The sequence below is a fragment of the Periplaneta americana genome, chromosome 7, assembly GCF_040183065.1.
Source record: "Periplaneta americana isolate PAMFEO1 chromosome 7, P.americana_PAMFEO1_priV1, whole genome shotgun sequence".
In the NCBI taxonomy this organism is placed as follows: domain Eukaryota; kingdom Metazoa; phylum Arthropoda; class Insecta; order Blattodea; family Blattidae; genus Periplaneta; species Periplaneta americana.
In genome coordinates, this window is record NC_091123.1 from 29,484,006 (window position 1) to 29,510,408 (window position 26,403).

At 33.9% G+C, this 26,403-nt stretch overlaps 1 protein-coding gene across 3 annotated transcripts in view; it reads left to right on the forward strand.

Annotated features, from left to right (window-relative positions):
- Window positions 1–5,224: 5,224 nt before the first annotated feature.
- The window catches only part of LOC138703025 (uncharacterized), a 601,413-nt gene continuing 580,234 nt past the window's right edge, over window positions 5,225–26,403 (forward strand). The window contains exon 1 of one of the 3 annotated variants that reach the window (XM_069830535.1): window positions 5,225–6,367. In XM_069830535.1, coding sequence (XP_069686636.1) covers window positions 5,363–6,367 — 1,005 coding nt within the window. In that variant the 5' untranslated portion in view covers window positions 5,225–5,362. The remainder of the gene's footprint in view (window positions 6,368–26,403) is intronic. The other 2 variants (XM_069830536.1, XM_069830534.1) reach the window with 2 other exon arrangements.

Below are 26,403 nucleotides of genomic sequence, written 5' to 3' on the forward strand. Positions count from 1 at the left end.
TGACAGTGATCCATGTAAAAGATTAGGCACTAGAAGAGTGGGACGACCTCCATTAAGATGGTTGAGCGAGGTGATGTCAGAGGATGGAGAAGTAAGGCAATCGAGAAGCAAGAAAAAGAAGAACACTTTCCCAACACAGTGTGCTATTTAACCAATCACTCAATCTTCTTAATGTATGCAGCTGTTTGCTGACAACATAAAGTCCACTATAGTCAACTGTAGTCTATTCAGTTTTTGTTTTTCATGAGAAATGAGGGGTATTTTGATTGGTGTTCATTATAGATGCCTGTTGCTAGTAGCCAGAGTTGGGGTGTAGTCAATATATACTGCAGGGCTGTGTCTTCTGCAACTGGTACTGATGATTTTAATTTACTTCTTTTGTGGTTTATGGATGGACAGTATAGAAGAATGTGTTCCAGATCTTCAACATGATTATTACACCACAGACAAGTAGGATTATCAGAAAGGTGAAATTGATGTAGGTACAATTGTGTGACAAATGTGACCTGTTCTGGCAAAGTACAGTTACCCTGAAAAAGAATGAGACGATTCTTGGTCGTCGGAAGTTAAAGTTCTACAGCGCGGTTCACTCGATATCGACGTAGGGATACATAACATGACAGATAGTACAAGAATTGTTACAAGGACCACAACAAGGACAAGGACCAGAATAAGGATCACGAATAACACTGCCATTTAAGGCCAGGATTTCACAACATAGCTCGAGTCCCAAAATATCATTGCTTCACTGTACCGAATGGCAAATGCCTGCTAAGGGATCTACATTCTGGACTGCTGCTATCACTGTCTTGTCTCGGTAGCTCATATAGTAGCGTGCCGGTTCCATTGTATAACCGAAACGTCTCGTGTTCGATCCCAGGTAAAACTTTTTTTTTATTGAGGTGTAATTAATTTGTTCAGAGTTCCTCGACTGTCTAATTTGTCGAAAAATATGGAATAATTTATGCCCAATTTTTGGGTCTTACAAGTGGGCTGAACCTCGTCAAAAAAAATAAATCTTACTTGGAAGTAAAAAGTATTCTTCCTCAAACAAAAATCATAAGAAACAAAAAGAGACCTGTTAACTTAAAATCTTGTCCACATGCCATCAGCTTCTATTACAGCTCTAAGTCGATCCGGCATGGATGTCACGAGATTGTGGAATAAGTTCTGATCCCCGGCGAGATCTTCCCAGGTGTCAACAACTTGATCCTACAATTCGTCTCGATTTTGAGGGCGTCGGTGGGCATAGGTGGCTATCCTTCTCTTTTTCAATTCCGCCCATAAATTTTCGATGACATTCAAATCAGGTGACTTCGGAGGCCAATTAATGATTTCGATCTCGGGTCTCCTTTGAAACCATCTTTGAATGCTTGCAGCATAGTGCACGGGATGGTTATCCTGCTGGAACAGCAATGTTCCTTCGGGAAAACGTTCTCGGGCGGAGGGAAGGAATATATTTTCCAGAATGTGCTCGTAAGTTTCCGCATTAAGCCAGTCATCGATGCGTTCTATAACGCCAGGTCCATCGTAAGACATCCACCCCCAACACGATATGCTAAAGCACCCCGATCTTTCACATCGGTGCACATAGCGCTGATCATGTCGGAGACCATCCTCACGATAGACACGGACAGGACCTTCGTTAATCACTCGAGATGGTTGTTTCGTCGGAGAAAATTACATTTCTCCAATCGAAATCCACTCGATTGGTAGCGAAGGCAAGACGGTCGACAGCTTGTGCTTCCCCCAATATTTCCATTTGCGCAGCCCTCCGGCTCCTAATACCGCGGTTCCTCAACCTGCTGATCACAGTCTGTGAAGAGCCGGGAAAGTTAGATGCTGCTCTTATTTCGTTAGCAGTCAGAAAGGGGTCCTGTCGAACTGTCTCGAATAAAAGAGCATCCTCTTCCAATGAAGAAATCCGTGGACGCCCAGGAATAGGGCGATTTTCGACCTCCCCAAAATTTTGGTAACGATGAACCCATCTCGCGGCTGTACTTCCAGGAACACCGACCAAACGGCCAGCAGATCTAGCCCCATATCCAGCCTCAACTAGAGCTATTAACTCGCTGTCTCATGTCACGTCGGTTCGCCATTACGATGAGAAATGAGAGATGACGATAATACTTTAGTGTAGACAATGACTATTTAACATGATATAGAATTATTGAAATAAGAGGCATCTTGCATAGTAAGAGTTAATAAATCAACCCTAAATTAAATATCTAAATAACAGGATATAACAGGAAGTCAAATTGTTGCGAAACTAATCAAATTAAATCTAATTACATTAAATAAACAAACCCCAAGTTATGACACCACATTGCTACAGCTAAATTGGATGTTATTAACATAAGCATTGAATAGGTCTGTGGTTGTGCGTTGGACGACAAAACCAAACATCGAAAGTTCGAATCTTGCCGAGGAATGTAACTTCTTGCTTTTTATAATGTAAATCAGACTTATAACTACAATCATTCATATTTCTTACATTATTTATTAATATTTATAGCCAACATTGAATTTGTAAAGAAAAGACTTTAGAAATCTCATATGGAATTTGTGATCTGTAGTGACATAAACATAGATTATCTCTCGGAACTTTTCCGTAAAAGTAAATTAAATTCATTCCTTGAAACTGGAAACCTTATTCTTAGGGTCATTTTCCCATAGCATACAAGCTGAAGTAACACAGCCATTGATAAACGTTTTGTACACAGAATTAGACTGAATTCCTATTCGACAGAACCTATAATCAATGGCTTGTCTGACCATGATAAACAAATCCTATGTGTTTCCAATGTCACTGAACAATTTCAAAATATTAATTTAAAAACTAAGAAAGGATCGTAATTGCTGTATCTAGGGATTATTTACATTTATGTCTACAAAATGAACCTCGGAAAACCATATATGATACTGGTACTACTGATATTAAGAGTAAATATATTGAATTTTTCACTTAATTTCATAATCACTTCAGTGGATGTTCTCCACTCAATGTTGTGAAAAAATTCAAAAGTTAAAACATGTATATAACGCAGGGACTTCAAAATCTCATGTATTAAAAAGAAGAATCTATATGTAATGAGTTGCAATGTAATGATCTTCATGTTCTTAAATACTGCAAGAAGTACAGTGTAATTTATCAAAAATTATGAAAGAGGGAAATAGAATATATTTGAGTAGAAAAGTACAAAATTCAGATAATCCAATTAAACCTATTCGTAATATTATTAAATTTAAACTTGTAGATATCCTAAGAAAGAAAATATTTTTTCATTAAAACCAATGATTATAAAGTAGAGGATCCCAAATCTATTGCAAATTCTTTTAACGTATTATAGTATATAGTACAGAAATATTATTGACAACTTAAACATTCAAGATTTTGCAAAAGATACTGCAATTGGTTACTTAACAGATGTATTTAATAATTATTATTAATATATGTAATTAGTCAATAACTGCAACAGTGCTTATACATTCAATCATAACATGAATAAAATTGAATGCAAACACGTAGATAAAATAGTTCAAATTAACTGCAGGGGTGAGAATGAAATAATCCAAAGCCATACTTTTAACAAAAATTGTTTTTTTGCGAGTGCATTTCTTACACATATGGGAAAGCTATTAATAAATTATTGTAATAATTACTCAACAAATGACATAGCCTAAGGACTCTAAACCTTTGTAAAAGTTTGTCTATTATTATATATATTTTATAATTTCATTTTAATTGTTAGTTTTTATTATATATGCATTTACATTGTATATATGTGTGTGTATAAATGCATTCATTAGATTGACATTTATAATATTATAACTTGTAATTTTGTATTGTTTGCGATCATTAACACTTAATCTCAGGACTTTGTAAAACTATATTTCAACGTGACTTAGCTATTTCAACGTTATTTAGACAAAAAAAATTGTTGTGTAGACTAAGAATCGAACTCGCACTCTTCTACACAACACGCAGAAGTCTTACCGTCTGAGCTATCGAAACGACATGAAAGCTTTCCTTTCTGTGCGGAGTGTCGATCTAGTCATGAAGGTCCATTGTCGATTTAACTACACGATTTATGTATATATTTATCTTTTATTTACGTAATATTATCATATTTTTTGCAGTTTTTTAATTGAATTTCGGAACGATGGTAGTAACAAACCAAATAGCCTGAATTTAAGTAACTCAATATTCGTTATCTTGTGTATCGGTGCTCTGGTCTCCGATCATGCGCAGTGTCTTACATCTGAGACTTAGGAATATTCAATCGTCTCATCCTTTTCCAGGGAAACTGTACATAAACATTATGACTTCGTCATGTATTTCATTTTATGTCTTAATATCATATTTAACTTTAGTTTCCATTTTTTTTTTGTAAATAATATAAATTTCATCTTTTACTTTATTTATATGGTTAATTTCTTTGTATTTAGCCAGTCCACAAGAGTACCAGTATTCAAATCCAATTGAATGTTGTTAATTTTTGCTAGAGTTCCTCAGTAATGCATGGTTTACCGTGTACTTACGTATTGTATGAATGATTTGTGCTCAACTACTAACAGTTATATTTATATTGTTTTCATAATGATTGTATATTTAATATCAACTGTAAAGTTTTTATATTATCAAAATATTTTTTTAATGATTCATAATTTTCCTTACTGTCATCATCTTTATCTGACTTAGGATTCATTAATGATTTATTCATAGATTATTACGGTCATTTAGTTAATTTATTATAACATTTGCTATGGTGTATTTTTTTTTCAATAGTAGTGCATGTGAGATCTATTAATGTGATTGTTGCATGATGCTTACAATTTAGCAATTATAATTTAAAGCGTTTCATTAAATCAATGCAGTTTATGAAGTTTTACAACTTAAAATGAGGGATAGTGCCAAACACTAATTTATTTGTTGAATTTATGTCACAAAATGATGTTCAAATCTGTTGTATCATTTGAGCCATTGAAGCCCACTACTGGAGCTTCAGCAGAAGTCCATTTCCGTTCCGGTGTCGACATTCATATGTCTGTTGCTGAGTTCGCGCGCTCTCTGTTGACAAAATTTGTAATGGAGCTACTTTGTCGATGTACTTTATCGATTCTCGTCTTCTTCAGCCAATCACAAAGCAGAGTTGCATTGTCATAGTTCTTTATTTGTAATCGCATTCGTAAACATTGCAGTGTTGGTGCTGCCATCTAAAGGTACTTACGAGCGAAACAAAAGTCTCGTCACCAGCGTTCCTCAAAGGTGGGCTGGTGTAGCAGATGCAGGTCGTGTGCGTGTGAGAGTACAAGATTGTTTCCCCCCGAATATCAAGACTACACGCAGAAACAAGCTCTAATGGGGGATTTCAAGTTTAGTGTCAATTCTAGCGTTGGATCCGTATCTTCAGTGGAATTTCCAGCAAGTTCAACTAGTAGCACATCTTTGTTTTTTACCACACCTACGTCTGTGCCGGATACCATTTCATCACATCAACATACAGCAATGCAAGATGAACTTCTGATCGAGAAATCAGCTGTAAAATCACAACAGCAGCTGTCTCCAAATTCAGACGTGAACGGAGAGCAAACCGTGAAAACCAAAGAAGATGACAACTCGTCGGGAAATATTGGAAGTGGAGTACAGACTGACAACAAGCCGAACGAACAGGGGCAGATTGGTCCAGCAGTTACGACTCCCCTCCAGTTAGGAACTGGATTTAATGTATCAGAGCCTAGTCTAAATGTGATTAATTCTAGTAATACTTCTACAGCTAGCCTGTGGTCATCAGGGCCCATGGAAGAAGGTCTTTTGCACAGTTTAAATGTACCTGCTGTAAATGGAACTCTAGCTTTTCAAAATTTTCCTCCTACTAATCCAAATCCTCTATATAATACTAGTTTAGGCCCCCAAATTGCTGGATTACCCCAATCCCAAGGGCAACCACCTCAACGACGAGCAATTACGGCTACTCACAATTTTCCACACAACTTATCCCGCCACATTCAGCAGCAAAATCCTCAGAATATGTTCATGCCTAACAAGGGCTACACATCTTGGTCTAGTCCGCAGCAGAACACATGGTCGCCAGGTCCCCAGAATCAAGCCAACATGCAAGGTTTGTCACCATGGAATAGAGGAAGATCTGTGCCAAACCTGAATCCTCTTCAAACGATGGGAAATATGGGAAATCTAGGTAATCGGAAACCTAGTCCGACATTCAATCAGCACTCAGGGATGGTCATTTCACCAATCAAGTTCCGTCGTAGTACCTCATATCCAGGAAAAGGACTGTTCCCTCAGCCACCAACATTTGAAATCACCAACATGGATGAGAACCGAGAAGTGTTGCTACCATACCCGGTATGTTTGCTCCATCATAGCTGTGTTCTAAAAAAGCCGCTTTGTAGAATTATGATGCAGTCTTGTATATATTGGCAGTGTTTTGGCAGGGGTGAAAACAAATTGGAATTGAAGTTCATGTTTGCACAGAATGATATTCAAACCACCACAAGTGAACTAGGCATTGCAAATTTAGAAATGAGGAACCCAGTAGTTACCAAAGTGCAGTTTGAATCCTTGTGCCAAAACACTTTTAATATGTGGTGTGTTTTTATAACCTGGCTTATCCTAGTCTGCTTTCATTGCTTGATATCCAGTTCAGTAACTGAATGTGATTTTGCTTTTTTTTATTGCAAGTTGAGTTTTTGATCGGGTTAAGTGTGATGACACCAAAATATATGCTATTGCACATATGATAGCATGTTCACACAACATACATGTGAGAGAAGTGAAATAATTGTGTCATTTTTACTTTTTCGTGTGTTGTGAAGTGGTTTATTAAAACAGTGTTGGAATTTCAATGCACATAACCGGTTTACTAAACCGTGTGCTTACAAATGCAATTTGATGGAGTATAGGTTCAGTTATATCAAGTTCACTTGGAACATAACCTTACTGGCTGGCAGGTATACTTATTGATCCAGTGTAAACTGGCACAACACTGAGCCATTCAACATGGCTTCTTGCCTTGTAGGATATAGATAGGAGGTTATTATATGCTTTATAAAATGCAAGTTGTGGTTTATAGTGCTTCTCTTTTATCGTAAAAAATATCTAAATTTTTATGCGTTGCGAAACTTCATTGTGTGTCACTGTGTCTTCTTTGGCCTGCTGCCATATCACTTATAACTATTTTTAAAAGCTACTACATGCAAGAAAGTGTACAGAACATTACAGTTTATTTGATTTGTTGAATACTTATTGTCATTTATTGAGTAAAAATGAGGACTTGTTGTGAGAAATATATAAACTGACGTAAATTTGTAATATTTCTCGCACAAGTTGTGTAATTTACAGTGCACATACCTACTTCATATTTAGTCATCATAAATTTTCTCCCTGTAACAAGGATCAACTTTTGTAATAATTCTTAAATGGACACCTTCCTTGTAGCTTACATCTTATTTGGTATTTATCCCTATTTTTCTCATTTCATAATCTCTGTGTCTCATTTTATTTCTTTTATCTTCTTGTTTACTGTCTCTTGTATAACAGTGTTGTACTAATTCATTTCATGTAAATTTTGTGGGAAAATTCTGTTTTCCAGAACGTCTCTCTTCTTTTCTGTTAGGTTTTGAAAATGAATAGTGCAAATACAATTAAAATAACTTATCGTTCATTTGTATAGTGGATACTGTTTCCTATTGCAAAATTTACCATTACTTTCATTTTTAAAAGAAATATTAATCGCTTTCTACTGAGTAGCATAATATTTGCATATTTTGGAGTAGCAGCGAACATATTTGTGAATCTAGAAGTCGAATAATCAATTATTGAAGTAAACTTTATAAAATTGCGTAGAAATGACTTGTAGTAGACCTACAAATTTAAAATTTATGTACTAGGTATTCGTAATTTGGTAGATTACATAGCCCATATTTCGTATGAATTTCCTGTTTACTTTACAAATAGTCTAGGTATGTAATACATGTAGAAAACTGTGAGGAGTATCTATCTATCAATGATAAATTCGTTTTACAAAGATCGCCTCAGCAATTTTTAAGCTTCATGAAGGAGCTGAATTTTCTGAATGATATATGTAGACTCCATATTTCCATTGCCAAATTAATTATAAACGCACATTATGCTAGAAAGGATGATCATTATGCCTTACATAGACATTTTTTGTGAATCATTTGCCATAAATGTTTCATAAATCAGTCTCCACATACCGTACGTTAAATATCGCAGCACATTAAATAGCATGTGTAATGCGTTTGTTAGTTCACCATAATATATTTTTATTTATCAAACATTTCTACATATTAATATTATATCTAAGAAAAAAAATCGACAGAAGACTAGCATGGAATTAAAATGTAATCTCAACGAACATGCGCATTGACTTAATTTAATCAGCTATGTTTATAGTTAGGTTAAGTTGATACATTTTACGAATGGTTTTAAAATATTATTTTCGGTTTATCACGATAATTTGCCCACATATTGTTTGATCCATGACTGGCGTGTAGAATATTCTGTTACCACACGAAATTATATAATGGATTAGTCACATAAGATTACAAAATTACGTCATGTTACTCTTTTTATTAGCATAAATTGTTAGAGCAAATAACACAGAAAGTGTTCCATGTAGAATAAAATTTTTAGGCACAACACGAATTTAAGTTCATAAGACACTGTACTTTCATTCTCTCTGTAAGTTGTGCATGTCTGCTTTTTTATTAGAACTGCTTCTCTAACATGTGCATGTTTGGGAAGAGGATAATGTCTGATTTTTATGTGGTGTTATTATTAGATTCTGTTTGTGAAACTTGATTAAGTAATAGAATATTTAACCATCATTTTGACCATATTTGATGACTGTTTATTCTGAACTCTCAGAGAAAGGTGAAGTGTAGTCTTGGAATATCCTTGTTGCCTCCTACTTAATGATGAATTGACAGAAGAGCTTAATTTTATTTTTATTAGATTAACATGACGTGTTAATTTTATTTACCTACGTCGTTTCAAGGGTTTTATTAAATAAATGTCATATTGAATTAAGTTTTAATGAATGAATTTACGAATACACGATTTTATAATCCGCGTAATTTTAGTCACAACCAGCTGATAGCTTTTCGTACTGTAGTCGTGGATAATGTGATTACATGCGTATAATTTACCCCCGTATAGTAGGCCTACTGCCTAGCATTTTATTGTGCTACGAATCTCTAGACATTTCAGTGAATGCAATTTAAATTTCTGTTGGACAAGCGTAAGCTACATTAGTCAAAACATTGATTAAAAACATATTAACGGTACTTACTTCATATTCACATACTACGAAATCCTTGTCTTATATTTTGCATTATGCTCAAGTGGCGTATACTGGTTAAAGGGTTTGGGCTACTGCTGACCCTATTATTACACAAAATATATCTAACAATTACTTTAATTTTAATTACTATGGTAAAACTAATAATACAAAATTATTACATTATGTTATATTATAAACTATTTCTTTTGTAATTTCCTTGGGCTACCGCCGGTAGCCCGCAAATATTGCTCATATTTCAATCTCATGTTGTTCTCTTCGCTTCACAAGTTACAGAAGCGTAGGCTACTTTCATATAAATATTTATAATTCAGAATGCTATTTTTCTAATTACTGTGTACAAATCTAATCGTTTTGATGCGAAAGAATTCTGGGTTCAGCTGCAGACCTGATAATTATTTATTCGAAACGAGATTTTATTTCACCACGAATAATTTCTGATGTTTGAATTAGTTCAGCCTTACAGATTTATTTTGGAAGACTGATATGTATAAGCTTATCCCAGTTTGTTTTCAGAATTAATCTCTATTCAACTCTAGTAGCTGGGCAGATATGGTTCGCCTATATAGTGTCCCAACTGGCAAAGTCAGACATTTCCTTCATAAACCCACCTTCCCTTCTCCAGTAAGACCTAATCATGTGAGATAATTTTCTTTCTTTTTAGTAGTTTATACACTAACAAAAAATTTGAAGTTTCGGATGGAAATTTTGATACAAAAAATCTGTGTGTAATCCTAACAATTTACACTATTAATTATAGGATGCCGTACTAATACTCTATGTAAATTTTTATTTGTTCTCTTATCTTGCATGAAATGTATAAATATGCTTTTCCTAATTGTGCAGAGTGAATGAGTAGGCCTATTGACCCGCATAATTTTGAACTTAAAATGCCTAATGGGCATGGGCAATAAATACCACGCACTTTAATTAGTTACAATTACAACATTAATTTGATATTTTCTCATCACTTTTAATTTGCCTATAGGCTGCGTTTAATGGACTACATCTATTTAAATTGTTTCATCATAATTCGATTTTTAATTTATATTGTGTTGCTGTATGTCGTAATTCAAAAGTCAGGACACCTTTTTAAATAGCCGGATCTTTGTAAAAAGAAGGTTTACGTATTAATAAAAGTACTGTTTCATTCACAAAAGTATGTAGTTCGTGTCAAAAGTGAGGAATTAATATTGTATATTAAAATTAAAATATGAGCACCATTTTTCAATTCAGTGAATTGATAATATCTGGAAGGAAGATGAATTCTGGGCCCGAACCTTATTTAATTTACATACGATATCTAATCTTTCTCAGGACATTGACAAATTTTCTATTATATTAATACTGCAACATCGGAAAATGCCATTTTGTGTCTCCAGAAATAAAACTGTTAATTATTTGGAAGAATGTATTATTTCCGGAAAAATAAACGCAACAGTTACACAAAGAAATAGCTTCGAGTATATTTTTGGCTTGTTACATCCTAAATAAACATTGTCAAGGCAACCGAAATGAAACAATTGAAAGCGAGTTTCTTGATGTCAATTTCTAGTCTTTTGTAAATTTGTTATGTAGCCTAATATTTTATTTCTATGTTAAGATTTATTTTTTTAGCGAAATTGAGCGATTAGCTTCTGGATAACTTTATACAATAGTTTGTATATATTTTTAAATCTAAAAACACTCCACACTAAGCAAATATTAGCGAATTTATGGATCATTGTGTAAAAAAAGGTTGCATTTAATTGCTAATGTTCATATAGTATATCCAAAATAATGAAAGTCATTTGTGTTCACTCTCATTATTTTAGATATTCATCATACAAAATTGTTGCCTCAGCTATCCTGTCAGTAAGAAAACTTTATAAATCGTTTCAGTTAGCATACAATTCATGCTGTCTAGCATGCGTTTTATACATAGTGTTACACAAGCTTAAAGTGCTTATGTTATAGAATCTTATAATTAGATTTATATTATTTGGATGAATCAACAATACTCAACATATTTGCCCATCTTGTTCCACAAGGAACTCCACCAATTCTAATACCATTTATAGTAAGCTTATGTATTGAAACGTAACTAACTTCAGCAGCAGTAATCTGGACTTCGTGTAATTTTGTGACTTACGATCTTCGCTATTTTTTCTCGTTTCCATTAATGTCAGCTATGCATGATATTGGATTCTCTTTGTTAGAGGGGTTAGTTCGAATTCCTCTTCTCAGTCCTAACGCCACCTGTAGTTCGTTGTAGATTTCTATTTCCATCATACTAATGCATATATGTACCAGTGTTGTTAGCCTCTCCTCTGATACGAGTCTTCATAATAAAAATTGAAGTTTATTTCTTGCAAGAATTTTCGTTTATGTTTGTTTGTTGAACTATATTTTATTTGTATATCAATTTGGAAGAATTTTCTGTTGTTTTTAATTATACAGTATAGCTTGTTATTGTTTATATTGTGAATGTTTTATGAGATTAATATATTATTTTATAGTTAATTGATTTTTGTTTTATTTTAACCCTATTTCAGGGGGGTTTTGGGCTCCAATTATTTCCAATGTGATCTTTGTTTTCTATTTTATGTTCAAATGGAACAAATTAAGCCATATTCTCTACATTAAGAGCTGCAGTTACGGGAAATACGTAAAAATTTTGTATTTATAATACTACATCTTCCTTCTTTTAATGTTTGTGACATATAAAGCTTGGATGGAGAAGGAAAAAAAAATTTAAAATATTTGAAAAAAATATAAGCTACTCAGAAAAATAAGTGGACTTATAAAAAGAACTCTGAAACTAGCGCTGAGGTAGTTCAGGTGATTTCTTTTAATGTGTCTGGCATATAAAACTTGGATGGAGAAGGAAAAAAAAAAAAAATATATATATATATATATATATATATAAGCTACTCAGAAAAATAAGTGGACTCATAAAAAGAACTCTGAAACTAGCGCTGAGGTAGTTCAGGTGATTTCTTTTAATGTGTCTGGCATATAAAACTTGGATGGAGAAGGAAAAAAAAAAATTTAAAATATTTGAAAAAATATAAGCTACTCAGAAAAATAAGTGGACTCATAAAAAGAACTCTGAAACTAGCGCTGAGGTAGTTCAGGTGATTTCTTTTAATGTGTCTGGCATATACAACTTGGATGGAGAAGGAAAAAAAAAATTAAAAATATTTGAAAAAAGATAGCTACTCAGAAAAATAAGTGGACTCATAAAAAGAACTCTGAAACTAGCGCTGAGGTAGTTCAGGTGATTTCTTTTAATGTGTCTGGCATATAAAACTTGGATGGAGAAGGAAAAAAAAATTAAAAATATTTGAAAAAAATATAAGCTACTCAGAAAAATAAGTGGACTCATAAAAATAACTCTGAAACTAGCGCTGAGGTAGTTCAGATGAATTCGGAAGTTAAAATCGTTGAATTTATAATCAGATTTTTTTGTGGAGATGCAGTTGATAGTATATGCAAGGCATAACAAAAGCCTAAACTAACTAAATTAACATGCAAGGTGTACAAGGGAACTGTCTCAGCGCTAGTTTAGCCAAAAACTTCATTAGTTAAGAATAAAGGGAATTGTTCCTATGTTCGTCCGCGATCTGGAATTTAAGTGAAGTTTAGGTTTAATGCCGCTCTTGCCACATAATCATACATAATCATCCTATCATATCATTGGGGTAACGTAACTCCGCCTTTCATCGCCTCAACCTCTGAAATGAGTTACACGTCACTGCCAGGAGAGAAGATCAGAAATGTCAAAAGACAATATGGTGGTATTAAACAGAAAGAAAATTATAATACAAGAAATTGATTAACTTTATAAGAACAGCCAGATGTGGTGTTGAGATTTTTAGACTTTCCCGGAGATTGCGTTTAGAAGAATTATTATTTTGATTTTTAACCGTGTATGGTGATTAATATATTCGTCATTTCGGAATTACTTTCGTGTTCATGAACAAGATCAACTGTTCTTAATTCCTGGCTAGCTAAAAAAATCTGACTTAATTGTTTTTGGACACTGTTACCGTAATGATGGAATCTGCAAGCAGTTTTAAACTGTACCTATCTCAACACATGGTTGAAAAACAAAATAATTATTTTGGGTCAAATTTAATTACTAAAATTAGAATGAAGAAAAACTTATGAATCAAACATTACAAGACATTAAACCCAAGTTAGTCATAAGGCTTGTATTTAAAAGATAGTTGGAAGACCATGGTTAAAATCATGTTGAAATAGTTTCAAAAGTATTAGGCATAGATAGGTAATTCCAGTAATAACTTAATTTGGTTTAACATAGTAGAACGTTTCCAGGAATTATAAGACTGATATTAATAAATAACATATTCGAAAGAGCAACACTTTTGTAACGTAGGTGAGTGAACTACAGAGACGAATAACAGATTGAAAGTGAAACAGAAGCAAGGGCACTCGTGTGTTTTCCAAGGGGGGACTGATGGAGATCTCAGCTACCAGAGTGGTGTAAGGACTGTAAAGGCTGGTTCACAATAAGCCGGAAACGAGAATCGGAACGAAAACTAAAACGGTAAAATTGTTAAAATGTGTACATTTAAATGTGAGGATTCACAATTAACGAAAAGCTTACCGGAGCCCGGGATCGGGAACGGAGAGTTGGCCAAGTTTCAACTTTGGCGTTCACGTTTCCGATCACAGCCCACTAGATTCATTCTATTGCCATCTATAAGCTATTTTCTCGTCGTATATTTTGTAGCAAGAAGACCGTGATATAACCTATGCATTATTTTGTTCTGTGCTGTGCATCATGGAGCAAGTTTTATTTGATGAGATTCTAATTTTGAGTGTTGAGGAAAATCCTCGCGTTTACGATAAGCGGCGCGCGTCGTGTAAAGATGAGAAAATGAAGGAGAATACGTGGCTTTCAATAGTTGCGTCTTTGAACATCGTTCGTAAGTGAATCATATTTTATTACTGTACTGGTTGTATTACACACTACATATTCATGCTTCAATTCAATAACTACTGTTGTGTTCATTTTTGTTCTATTACAAATGTTTCTTCTCTAGTTATTTTACGTTATGGTAGACTTAAAATAGGTTCTGATAATAAAGATGCATGGGCATATTTATAGTACCGTACATAATTAGATCTTTCAGTTGAAATTTCGGAGTTGGTTAACCTGTGTTTATGTTGGCTGCCTTGTACTCATGAGAGAATGCCATTGGTCAATTATACACAAATAACATCAGAATGCGTAATATCGACTTTACATATCGTTATTGACATGCATATCGATATGCATAGTCGTCTACGTTCTCGGTTTATTGTGAATCAAAACTTTCATATTCACGTCCTCTGCTTCTCGTTTTCATTCTGGTTCTCGTTCCCGGTTTATTGTGAACCAGCCTTAAGGCCTCCTCGGAAAAAAAAAAGTTCAGTAATTTGACCTTTGGAAACTAATTTTATAGCATCTGAACATAATAAATTATGAGCCAATTATTAAGAGTTTCAAACTTAAGTTTTCATTAAAATGTGGCTGAAAAATAATGAACAAAAAATAAAATGATGATAGCTGAACACAAAAGAAATAGGTAAATATATTTATTCATAGCTAATATCTAAACTGATCTTGCTCTCACGTCCTTAGCAATCTAAACAATAGCTTTATTCACAGCAGTGAATTAAAAACTTTTTCCATGACAACCAAAACATTAGCAGCAATAAAATCCATACATTCTTTCATTTTTATAACTTCTTCACAAACAATACATTACAAAGAAAAGGTCTACAATTTAAAATTGAATTTAGATTAAACTGCCATATAGCACACGACAGTAAACAGATTTTACTCTCTTTTACTATTAAACATTTTGTAAATATAATTGAAAGTAATGACTTTGTAATAAAATGAAAATAACGAAAATTGGTAAATTTTAAAAATAAAATCTGTAAGTTACATAGAAAAGTGAAAAACAGAGTAACACTGCCAGAGTTTGTAATTGAATTGGAAACATCAAATGAAAGCAAAACTGTTAAACTGTGAAATTTTTTGGAAACAACTCTAGTACGTATCTATAAAAAAAAAGTAGTAAGTTTCTCTTGTTTTTAGAAAATGTTTATAAAACTCTTTTCCAAGTCTAGTGTTTTATCTCTTCTACAAAATAACTGCTAAGTAAGAAAATTATTGTTCTTAATAGTAATTTACAGGCATAATTTAATTCTTTTTACATAAATCAATCTAAAAAGTAAATATTATAGAACCACTGGATTGCTCAGACCCCTACTTGCCCACTTAATGAACACCCATGGATAGAATTAATGAAAAGTTATTTTACCATTTGTGGTCCGCCCAAAGACTAGCGATACAGTGTATGTTTTGTTTAACAAACCCTTGAAGACGTTGAGAGAGTTTATGTATGGGACTCTAAGTAACGAAAAGTATTTTCTTTTCTTGAACTATGCATAGGGGCCTTAGGGTACGTACACGTTGGAGCGACGATAAACGATAAAAGAATCAGCGATGCTATATCAGAGAGTATTGAAGCATGCATTGTTATTGAGGTGTGCATATTGGAGTAACGATAAAAGCGAAGATACACGATAAAAGCGACGAAAAAGAAAAGTTTCATTTTCTTCGCTCTTGTCGTTCATATGATCTCTGATTAAGATAATATTAATCTGTATAATTACCGGTGGTTGTCAATATATCCGAATATTAATCGATTTATTATAATTTTGGCATATTAAATTAATTATTGTAGATATTGGCAAATTTATCAGTTGTGTATTTATTCGTCATATGTTATGTGATCACAAGAACCAATCACAACACAACGAATTTATATTATCTTTGGGATGAGAAACGGGTTTAATTTTATACGTATTTAAGTTATATTAACCTTGAACCTAGCAGCCTGATATTTCATATTTATCTTCTTTCATTAAGTGGATGCATAGAATATCTTCTACTGATAAATCAAAATGTTCGCTTCCCGCGTCCTCGTTGCTCCGATATGAACACTTGATTCTTTGATAATACCAAAGCGTCGCTAGATCGTTTCTTTCATCGTTTATCGTTGCTCCAACGTGTACGTACCCTAACATTGCTACACTGCAAGTACAGTCACACTCGGATTTCTCCTCCCTTTCTAGTACTGTTAAGGTGACTGCATTCTACAATACTGCAGCGAGAAATCATCATGAGGCGTATTATGGCATAACTACATTGGATCTTGCAGTTAAAAAGTATGGCCATTACAAGCACTTAGGTCTCGGATTTTGGTGACCTAAAAGTTAGTATTGCAACGTAGTATCACAGTCTACTATATACAGTCGCGAAGCTCAATATGTAGCAAAAATGCAAACATGGGTAGTTGCCCACCACTAGGATCGCTACTATCGCCTCATCATCGCAGATCTCTCTCCTAGTAGACGACAAAATATGTTACACTTTCGTTGTATTCTTTTGGAAAAATTAACACCTTCCTTCCATTATTGAAATATTAAATGCATAAAGTTAATTTATTATTTTAATGAAGTGTATTAAATTCCACCATAAACTCGAAGATACCTGCAAGAAATAGGTACGTTAATATTGTTTGTGCAAAACGAACTGAAATTTACAATAATCGCTTCACTCATTCAATATTATAGCAATAATTAACTATGAAACCAATAAATATTAATTTGCATTTCCCTTTACAACAATAATAATGGAAATATGAATTAATGGAGTAACTTATGTGTACCGGTACTTGTAGTGTAGGCCATAAAACGTCTTTGGTGTAGGCTTACATAGTTAACAAAGTGGGATGAGGTTAAGCAATAATAATCACACCAGAATTGGAAATAAAACGTGATCAATAAATTTTATTGTAACAGACTTTTTCTACGTCTCTAGTAAAGTAACAAATAAAAATAACAACAAAATTAACAGCTATAATTAAAAACATATCCTTTGAAAAAAAATAGACCTAAGCAATAATAATCCCACCAGAATTGAAAATAAAACGTGATCAATAAATTTCACTAAAACAAACTTAATTTTTCTACGTCTCTAGGAAAATATTATTATGCCAATTATTGTATTTTAGCCATTAACATTTTCATTACAACCAATAACTAACATTTCACAAGCATCAATGTGAAGTACGCAACGAGCTAGCACTCGATGGAAATACGACACAGTCCAAAGTCGACCGTGGACAGTCTATTGTTTCTAGTTGCTAACCGCTTGGAGCGCTTTGTCACGAGATTTGCAAAAAATCACCTCAAGCTTCGCGACTGTATATAGTAGACTGTGGTAGTATAGTTAAAGATCAGCAAACATTTCCGCTATCTTAGTAGAATCCTCATTGTTACTGGATACTTCGTTACGGCCTGGTGAATATTGACTCCGAAATCTGTTCACTAATTTCTTGACAGTAAACGTAAACAAAAGGCAGATTACAGCACCATCCCCGCAGGAAACAAAATCCATGGCGCGCGGTTTTTATTTGAAATACCGTGTGTTTAGCGAAGGCTCTTCGAATTCCAAAACAGTGTAAACCAGACTTTTACCTTACATATTCTGAGACACAACTAATGATATATGCTCACTGTCATTTTTAACATTTAGATCATGAAAATCCGAGCCCAAAATTCAATTCTTCAATGTGGACATAGCCGTCTTTTGTTTATTGAAAAGGGCTAAAGCCCAAAAAGTTTAAAATCGGTAGGCGCAAAGTAATGAAAACAGTTATAACTACAGCCCGAACATTTATGCAGTATCTTATTGTGAAATCTGTACATAATTATGTAGAAAATTTCTTGAATTGTGTAATTGAGTATGTAGCGTTGAAAAAAAAAAGTAATAATTCTAAATTTGTAACGGTTGTTACAGCTGTATGGAATGATTTTGAACATACATTATTCTTAATAGGATGAGATTTCGGAAATCTGTTAAACAAAACAAAAACGAATCGTTTGTTTTAATTGGGCAGTTATGCAATAGAATATATTGGCTTCATTCTCGCAAGCAAATGAGATTTTAAGTACTTTTAGTGTTACGTTGCTTTTAATCACAAATATAAATGAAAAGTCAGTTTTTTTGCTGTAACTAAAATGTAATTTTAAAATATGAATATTAAAACTAATTTCTAGGTTATTTTACCACTGGAATTATATAGTGCTATTAACTCTTTTATCTTCAGCTATTATTGATCCTAATTCCACATTATTTTGGCACGCGTGAAATTTTTCTTCATAATCGTATCGGCAAAAGATAATAAATCCTGTGTTTCAGTTATTTTTATTTTTAATCCTTATAACGCAGCTATAGTTTAATTGTATACATATTAAAATGGAATTGAACAGCAATATTTTGAATTAAAAAGCAGTTTACCTAGTAAAAAAATCTGATAACGAATTTGTCGTTATTGCGCACCATGCTGTTGTTGGCTATGTTCAGTTGGAATGTGTATTTATTGAAGCATTGCTTGTTTCTAAACTAAACCACGGTACATTGTAGGAATCGGTATTTCAGTTGAAAAATCAATACGTAGAATGACAGAGTCTGTAATTTCTATGAAACACTATACTATAGATTGCTGACATAACATTTTAATGTATTAAACGTGGTACGCTAGTGTGCATTGACTTCTTAGATGTATAGCTATTGAAGTATAAACTATGTATTATTACATAAAAATCCGGGTCCTAAGTAACAAAAATAACTACTTGGCAATTTGCGTTATTTAAACTATACTATAATAAATAGATCTACCCTAGCTTGTAATGTCGAAATATTGTTGTTAATAGGTGAGTGGTATTTCAGAGAATTGTTTCGCATAATATTTAATACATTTAAAGAATAATCTATATATTATAACAGCTAGTCGTCAAATTTCTGTTTAAAATTTGGTGACTGGATGACAGGTAAAATGAGGGGGATTCTGGCCTTCTTTGGCCCGTGAGTGCTTTTCATAAAAACAACAATGAATGATTTATTGAACTTAAGAAAACAGTTAATTATAATTTTTCGATAATACTTACTTACTGGCTTTTAAGGAACTCGGAGGTTCATTGCCGCCCTCACATATGCCCGCCATTGGTCCCTATCCTGAGCAAGATTAATCCAATCTCTATCATCATATCCCACCTCCCTCAAATCCATTTTAATATGATCCTCCCATCTACGTCTCGGCCTCCCCAAAGGTATAATTTTTCGATCATTGTTTGAAATTAGGCATGATTTTTTTTAATTGATTCTGTTAATTATTTTTTCATAACTTACCCACTTGATCCTATGTCCTATTCCCTGGAATTCAGCCAAGTAGTTGATAGCTGAGGGTAATTGAATGGTTCAGAGCCATACTGGGCCAAGCGCCATTTATTAAAAACGGAGAAAGCAAGGGTTAAAGTTAAGTGAATACCATAGTTTAATGAAGATTGATATATCATTTAGTTTGAATGTGTATACTTTATATTACTTGCTATATGTTTCCATTGACTTATGGTGATAACTTCACTTTAACCCTTGTTTTCTACGGATTTAGTAAATGGCGCTTGGCCCACTACGGTTCTGAACCCTTCATTTCTTCAGTTGACATTTATTTCAAGCGTTGTTCACATATGTTTATAATTGAGACATACCTGAATGAAGAATATATACAGGGTGTTTGTATTATTCCACACTTTTTCTGAGGCATTAGATTAGGAAAAATGTTGATTGATAGTTTCAAGAAAAGTACCAGAAGCAATGCGCCATAACTTGGTGTTGTCCTGCGGAGACAGTTGGTAGATAATTTTGCCGTGCCGTATATCTCCACCGTCTCTAATGGCTGATACTTAAGATTTTCATCATTGGTCCAAGTCGAAGCTCTTCATACTTTGCTGTCATAAATATTGCTCATGGTGCACCACCGTGGGAAGTGGCTCTACGTTATGTTATTATTATATTTGTGGTGATTAATGAGGTCAACATTCTGACAAGATAAACAGGAATATCTCATAAGAATATATCCTAAACACCATCTCGATCAACCATGCATTTAATGTGGATTCGCCGGGATTTGAAGCGGAAAGCAGAGCTCTGTCCGTTCAGCCAACAACACGCCAGTGTATCGCAACTATGTGACATGAAACATCGAATTTACTTTTCTTGGGAAGGAAAGAATGCCTAAGATTTTAAATTTATGTTATTATTTATACAACAGTACTTCTGAGGTTCCGGCTGATACATCTATTATCAGGTACTGCATTTCATTTGACGATATGTGTCAGAGGACGAACAGTTCTGTGATCCCAAGACAAAATGTGACGTAAATTTTTGGCAAAAATGAGATTTTGCTTCTAATGGTATCTGTATTGTGACAAAATATGGCATGCATGTCTCTATTATTTGTCTCTCTAACCTGTTGTTATGAACCATGATTAATGATGGTGATTAATATGATTTTATACAATCGTTCAAACTTTAAATGTTCGCTGCTGAAAAACTGCAAGAAATGACATCACATTTTACTTTGGAGGCACAGAATTGTCGCATACGTCTCAAATTTGATTATTGTAATATGTTACTAGTCAATGATGAATGCAATGGAGGGGGGGAAAGGAACTGACAACTCTACCCCATTACCTCCTGGATTATTGGCGTAACTTTTGAGATTCCAACCATTCTTCGGACTGGCGACTAAACATACACACATATTTATAGCCGCTTTAACTGCGAGGTTATATCGCGAGTATGTGCTGGAAATGTTACATTGGGTTTCCATTTGCTTCCATCTAGAGACCACTGTCTACAACACTATGGATTCAGGTCACGCTAATCACAAATGAAACTTTGTAAAAAGCTGATCTTTGTCTAGTACACTGGCGTTCAAAGGTAATCTGATCCAGAATTTTTTGCTCGTGTGAGCGAACTTTTTAGCAACGGGATAAATCAGAACCAAAGATATAACTAACGGACAAACTTTGAAATAGTTCTGCTAGTTCTCAATACCTAGGTTATTGGGACGGGTAAAAATGTGTTAGGGAAAATTAAGTACAAGTTAATCTCATAATTGACAATATCAGCGGTTTCCCGCTAAACCTAATGCTTTTACAATCGGCAGAGAGGGATGCAATTTTTAATTCTTTATTGTGATTATATGTATGTACTATTGACGACACTGACTTATCTCCGCCATCTATTCATAGAAATAATAACTAAAGCCACACTTACACGAGCAAATTGTCGATCACTATCGATTAGTAGGGGCCTGGTATCTTTGAACGTCAGTGTACACCGAAAGGTATCTGACCTCACTAATCGATAGTTTTCGATAACTTGTTCGTGTAAGTGTCGCTTCTTTAATTATTACTTCTATGAATAGATGGCGAAGGTAACAATCAGTGTCGCAAATAGTATAGAAATATACCCGCATTATAAAATTCAAAAGTTCATCCCCCTCTAATGATTGTGTAAAAACATTAGGTTTAGCTGGAAACCGGTGATATTGTCAATTATGAGAATAATTTATACTTAATCTACATTGACATTCTCCCAAATACTTTTTTACTCGTCTCACGCGAACTTTGTAATCACGGATAAGTCAGAACCAAATATATAAAGAATTGACGAACTTTGAAACAGTTCCTCTACTTCTCAATAGGTAGCATTATTATTGGGGCGATTAGAAACGTGTCTAGGAAAATTATTATGTAGATTAAGCATAAATTATTCTCATAATTGACAATATCAGCGGTTTCCAGCTAAACTCAGTGCCGTTTTACAATTAGCAGAGGTGGATGAAATTTTTAATTATATAATGCGGCTATATTTATGTACGATTGACAACACATTATTATTATATTTGCCATCTATTCATAGAAGTAATAAATAACTAACGAAGTCACACACCAACAAATTTATTATCGATCAAAATCGAATAGTAGGGTCAGGTATCTTTGAACGTCAGTGTACACTGACGTTTAAAGGTATCTGACCTCACTAATCGATAGTGTTAGATAAGTTGTTCGTGTAAGTGTCGCTTCTTTAGTTATTACTTCTATGAATAGATGGCGAAGGTAATAGTCATTGTCGCCAATAGTACATAAATATACCCGCATTATGAAATTCACAATTTCATCCCTCTCTTGCCCCCTGGTTTGTAAGAAATCAGCAACTGCATCAAGAATTGGGAATTCTTCCACTAGAACAGTACATCCATTCAATGTCAAAATCTTTTTTCAACAAACTTCCTGGTGTTCCTGGAGCTGTGACATATAACATTGGAGCAAGATCTTGTCAGCCATCTAGACTTAAAAGGAAACTCCCTCAAGACATCCTTCTTAGTGATACTGACGGCTCTTCATGAATTTAACACAGAAAATCATCATATTTTTATTCACATAATTCACAAAAATGTTTAATTAATTAATTTAAATTAATTAGAGGAGCCTTTAGAGCCAACCTCAGCATGATATTCTGCATGTAATATTCCATAATTTAACAGTGGTCTGTATAGTAAGTTTGCTGGTCGACCAATATTATATATAAAAAAACCCTCTCTAATCATTGTGTAAAAACATTAGATTTAGCGGGAAACAGCTGATAATGTCAATTATGAGAATAATTTATACTTAATCTACATCGACATTCTCCCAAATACTTTTTTATCCTTTCCCAAAAATAGGGTTACCTATTGAGAAATAGCGGAACTATTTCAAAGTTTGTCAGTTTCTTATATCTTTGGTTCAGACTTATCCCGTATCCCGTGGATAGATTAAACATAAATTATTCTCATAATAGACAATATCAGCGGTTTACAGCTAAACTCAGTGTTGTTTTACAATCAGTAGCGTGAGATGAAAAATTGAATTCTTTAACACGGGTATATGTATTTATCTACGATTGGCAACAGTGACTATTATCTTCGCCATCTATTCATAGAAGTAATAACTAAAGCATCCACATTTACACCAAATTATCGATCACTATCGATTAATGAAGTCAGATATCTTTGAACGTCAGTGTACACTGGCGTTCAAAGATATCTTACCTACGATTTTATGATCGTGTAAGCGAACGTTCTAACCATGGTATAAGTCAGAACCAAAGATATAAAAAGAATTGACAGATTTTTTAATGGGTTCGCTAGTTCTTAATAGGTGGCACCATTATTGTAGCGGTTAAAAATGTGTGTGGGAAAATGATTATGTAGATTAAGCCTAAATTCTCATAATTGCCAATATCAGCGGTTTTGAGCTAAACACAGTGTTCTTTTACAATCAGTAGAGGGGGATGAAATATTGAATTCTATAATGCGAGTATATTTATGTACGATTGGCAGCACTATTTGTTTTTCCATGTATTGATATGAACTAATAACTAAAGAAGCCACACTTATACCACAGTCTAATGAAAACGTCAGTGTCACATTAATCATATTTCTCCATACGACTGCGAAAGGCAAGGGTCCATAAGAGATCTTTTGATCTTTTTTTTTTTATTTTTTTATTTTATTTTTTTTTTTTTTTATTTTTATTTTTTTTTTTTTAAATATTGGTCGACCAGCAAACTTGCTATACAGACCACTGTCAAATTATGGAATATCACATGCAGAATATCATGCTGAGGTTGGCTCTAAAGGCTCCTCTAATTAATTAAAATTAATTAATTGAACATTGTTGTGAATTATGTGAACAAAAATATGATGATTTTCTGTGTTAAATTATGAAGAGTCGTCAGTATCACTAAGAAGGATTCTTGAGGGAGTTTCCTTTTAAGTCGAGATGGCTGACAAGATCTTGCTCCAATGTTATATGTCACAGCTCCAGGAACACCAGGAAGTTTGTTGAAGAAAGATTTTGACATTGAATGGATGTACTGTTCTAGTGGAAGAATTCCCAATTCTTGATGCAGTTGTTGATTTCTTACAAACCAGGGGGCATTTGTTGCAGTACGCAGGAACTTGTAGGCCATCAGAGACCTGGAACTTATTGAAACAGGCATATAAAGTGCGACCAATTAAATAAATAAATACCACAGTCTAGTATATACATTCACGAAGCTTGAGTTTATGAGGGTACTAGAAACAACAGACTGTGCAGGTACTATTTCGTATTGTCTGTAATAAGGCGATAGTAGCGATCTTAGTGGTTAGCAACTAGCTATGGATGCATATTTACTACGTATTGAGCTTCGTGATTGTATATACTAGACTGTGCTTATAGGCTACCAACAAATTATTGATCACAATCGAATAGTAGGATCATATTATATCTTTGAACATCAGTGTAACATACCTTTAAAACAATGCGACGTTTTTGTAACATCGTATGTGTTTAATAAACATGTGAAATATGATGCAGTCGTATTTGTTTCTTTGTAAAGGAAGTGAAAATAAATCGGTATTAGCCTTTTGAAATAATAGATTCGTATATTTATTTATTATACGATCGCGGAAGCCATAGAAAATCCCAATCAGACTTGCCCAAATGCAAGTCTATTGTTTTACCACTTCCTCCTCGGTACTAAGTATTTATCTCTCTCTTTTAAAACCCGTCGCCCTGAATCGGGTTTGAACCGGCGAACTATGCTCACCACACGTTCTGTTTGGTAATGTTGTCATGGCCGTGATGCAGTTTGACACAAAATCCCATTTTGTTTCGTTTTCATTTGAAATGAATTTCAAATGTAATTGAAACAACGGAGTTTCTACAAAGATAACATCACATCGTTAAGAGAAACAGAAAACAATGCTTTAGCTCGTGCTGTACACGTATGAGTGCATAGGTCATACATGTTGCTTCATTCGCTGTTGAATGTTTACCTAATTGAATTAGTCACCAGATGTTTTCAACGATCGTGCTTGGGGAAGGGAGATCCTTTATAATTAAGTAGACAGATGCTATACACACCCATCGTATGAACAGGAACAAGCATGCTATGTGAACTTCACATATTTATTAATTACTTTTCATAACTTATTTTATTTATACATTTTTTGAGAAAAATTGAAAGAAATTGTGTTTATTTCAAACAGCGTGTTCGGAAAGCACGAACGGCGGGAATGCACAAGTGTTGTATGACTATAACTCGGAAGTTAATACTTTGTTAAATGAGGAAATATGTATGCAAATAGGTGCTAAATTAAGTTAAATAAGCACAGAAATAATCAAATATGCTCTGTCATTTCACCTTACCTCAAATTCGTCTTTGGTTAGTTAAATAAAATGGAATATCCATTTTGAATCTTGCGTACACTACTTTTAACACTTGGATATAAGTAATTGATTAACTAGCGGGCTTACTCGTGCTAATTATGTAAGTCTGTGCGGCTTACAGCTGTTTCGGTGCTTCATCACACCATCCTCAGAGCCTACTAGATCTCGGCGTCATCTCGAACGCACCCACATAACAGGCAGAGAAGTTCGAGATGATGCCGAGATCTAGTAGGCTCTGAGGATGGTGTGATGAAGCACCGAAACAGCTGTAAGCCGCACAGACTTAAATAATTAACACGAGTAAGTGCGCTAGCTAATCAATTACTTAAAATGGAATAACTATAACGTTAAATGCATTATTATTAAATAAATTCTGAATGTAAACAAAGTTGAAGTAGTCTATAGTTGAATAATTATTTATTCATGCATTCACTTATTTATACTGAGAAATCGAAATAATCAAAACATATTAAGGAATCTCTATTTTACGAAAGCATTACCATACCTTAAGAAGGCCACCGGCGTAGCTTAATCGGCTAAGGCGCTTGCCTACCAATTCGGAGTTGCACTCGGGCGCGGGGTTGCTGATTATCTGGTTGGGGTTTTCCGAGGTTTTCCCAACCGTAAGGCAAATGTCAGGTTATCTATGGTGAATCTTCCGTCTCATCTGGCCAAATACCATCTCGCTATCATCAATCTCATCGACGCTAAATAACCTCGTAGTTGATACAGCGTCATTAAATAACCAAGTAAAAATATCTTAAGTAATGCAACTGTTTACAAATAATAATAATAATAATAATAATAATAATAATAATAATAATAATGATAATAATAATTTGTTCTGGTGGAGTTAAGGCCATCAGGCCTTCTCTTCCATACC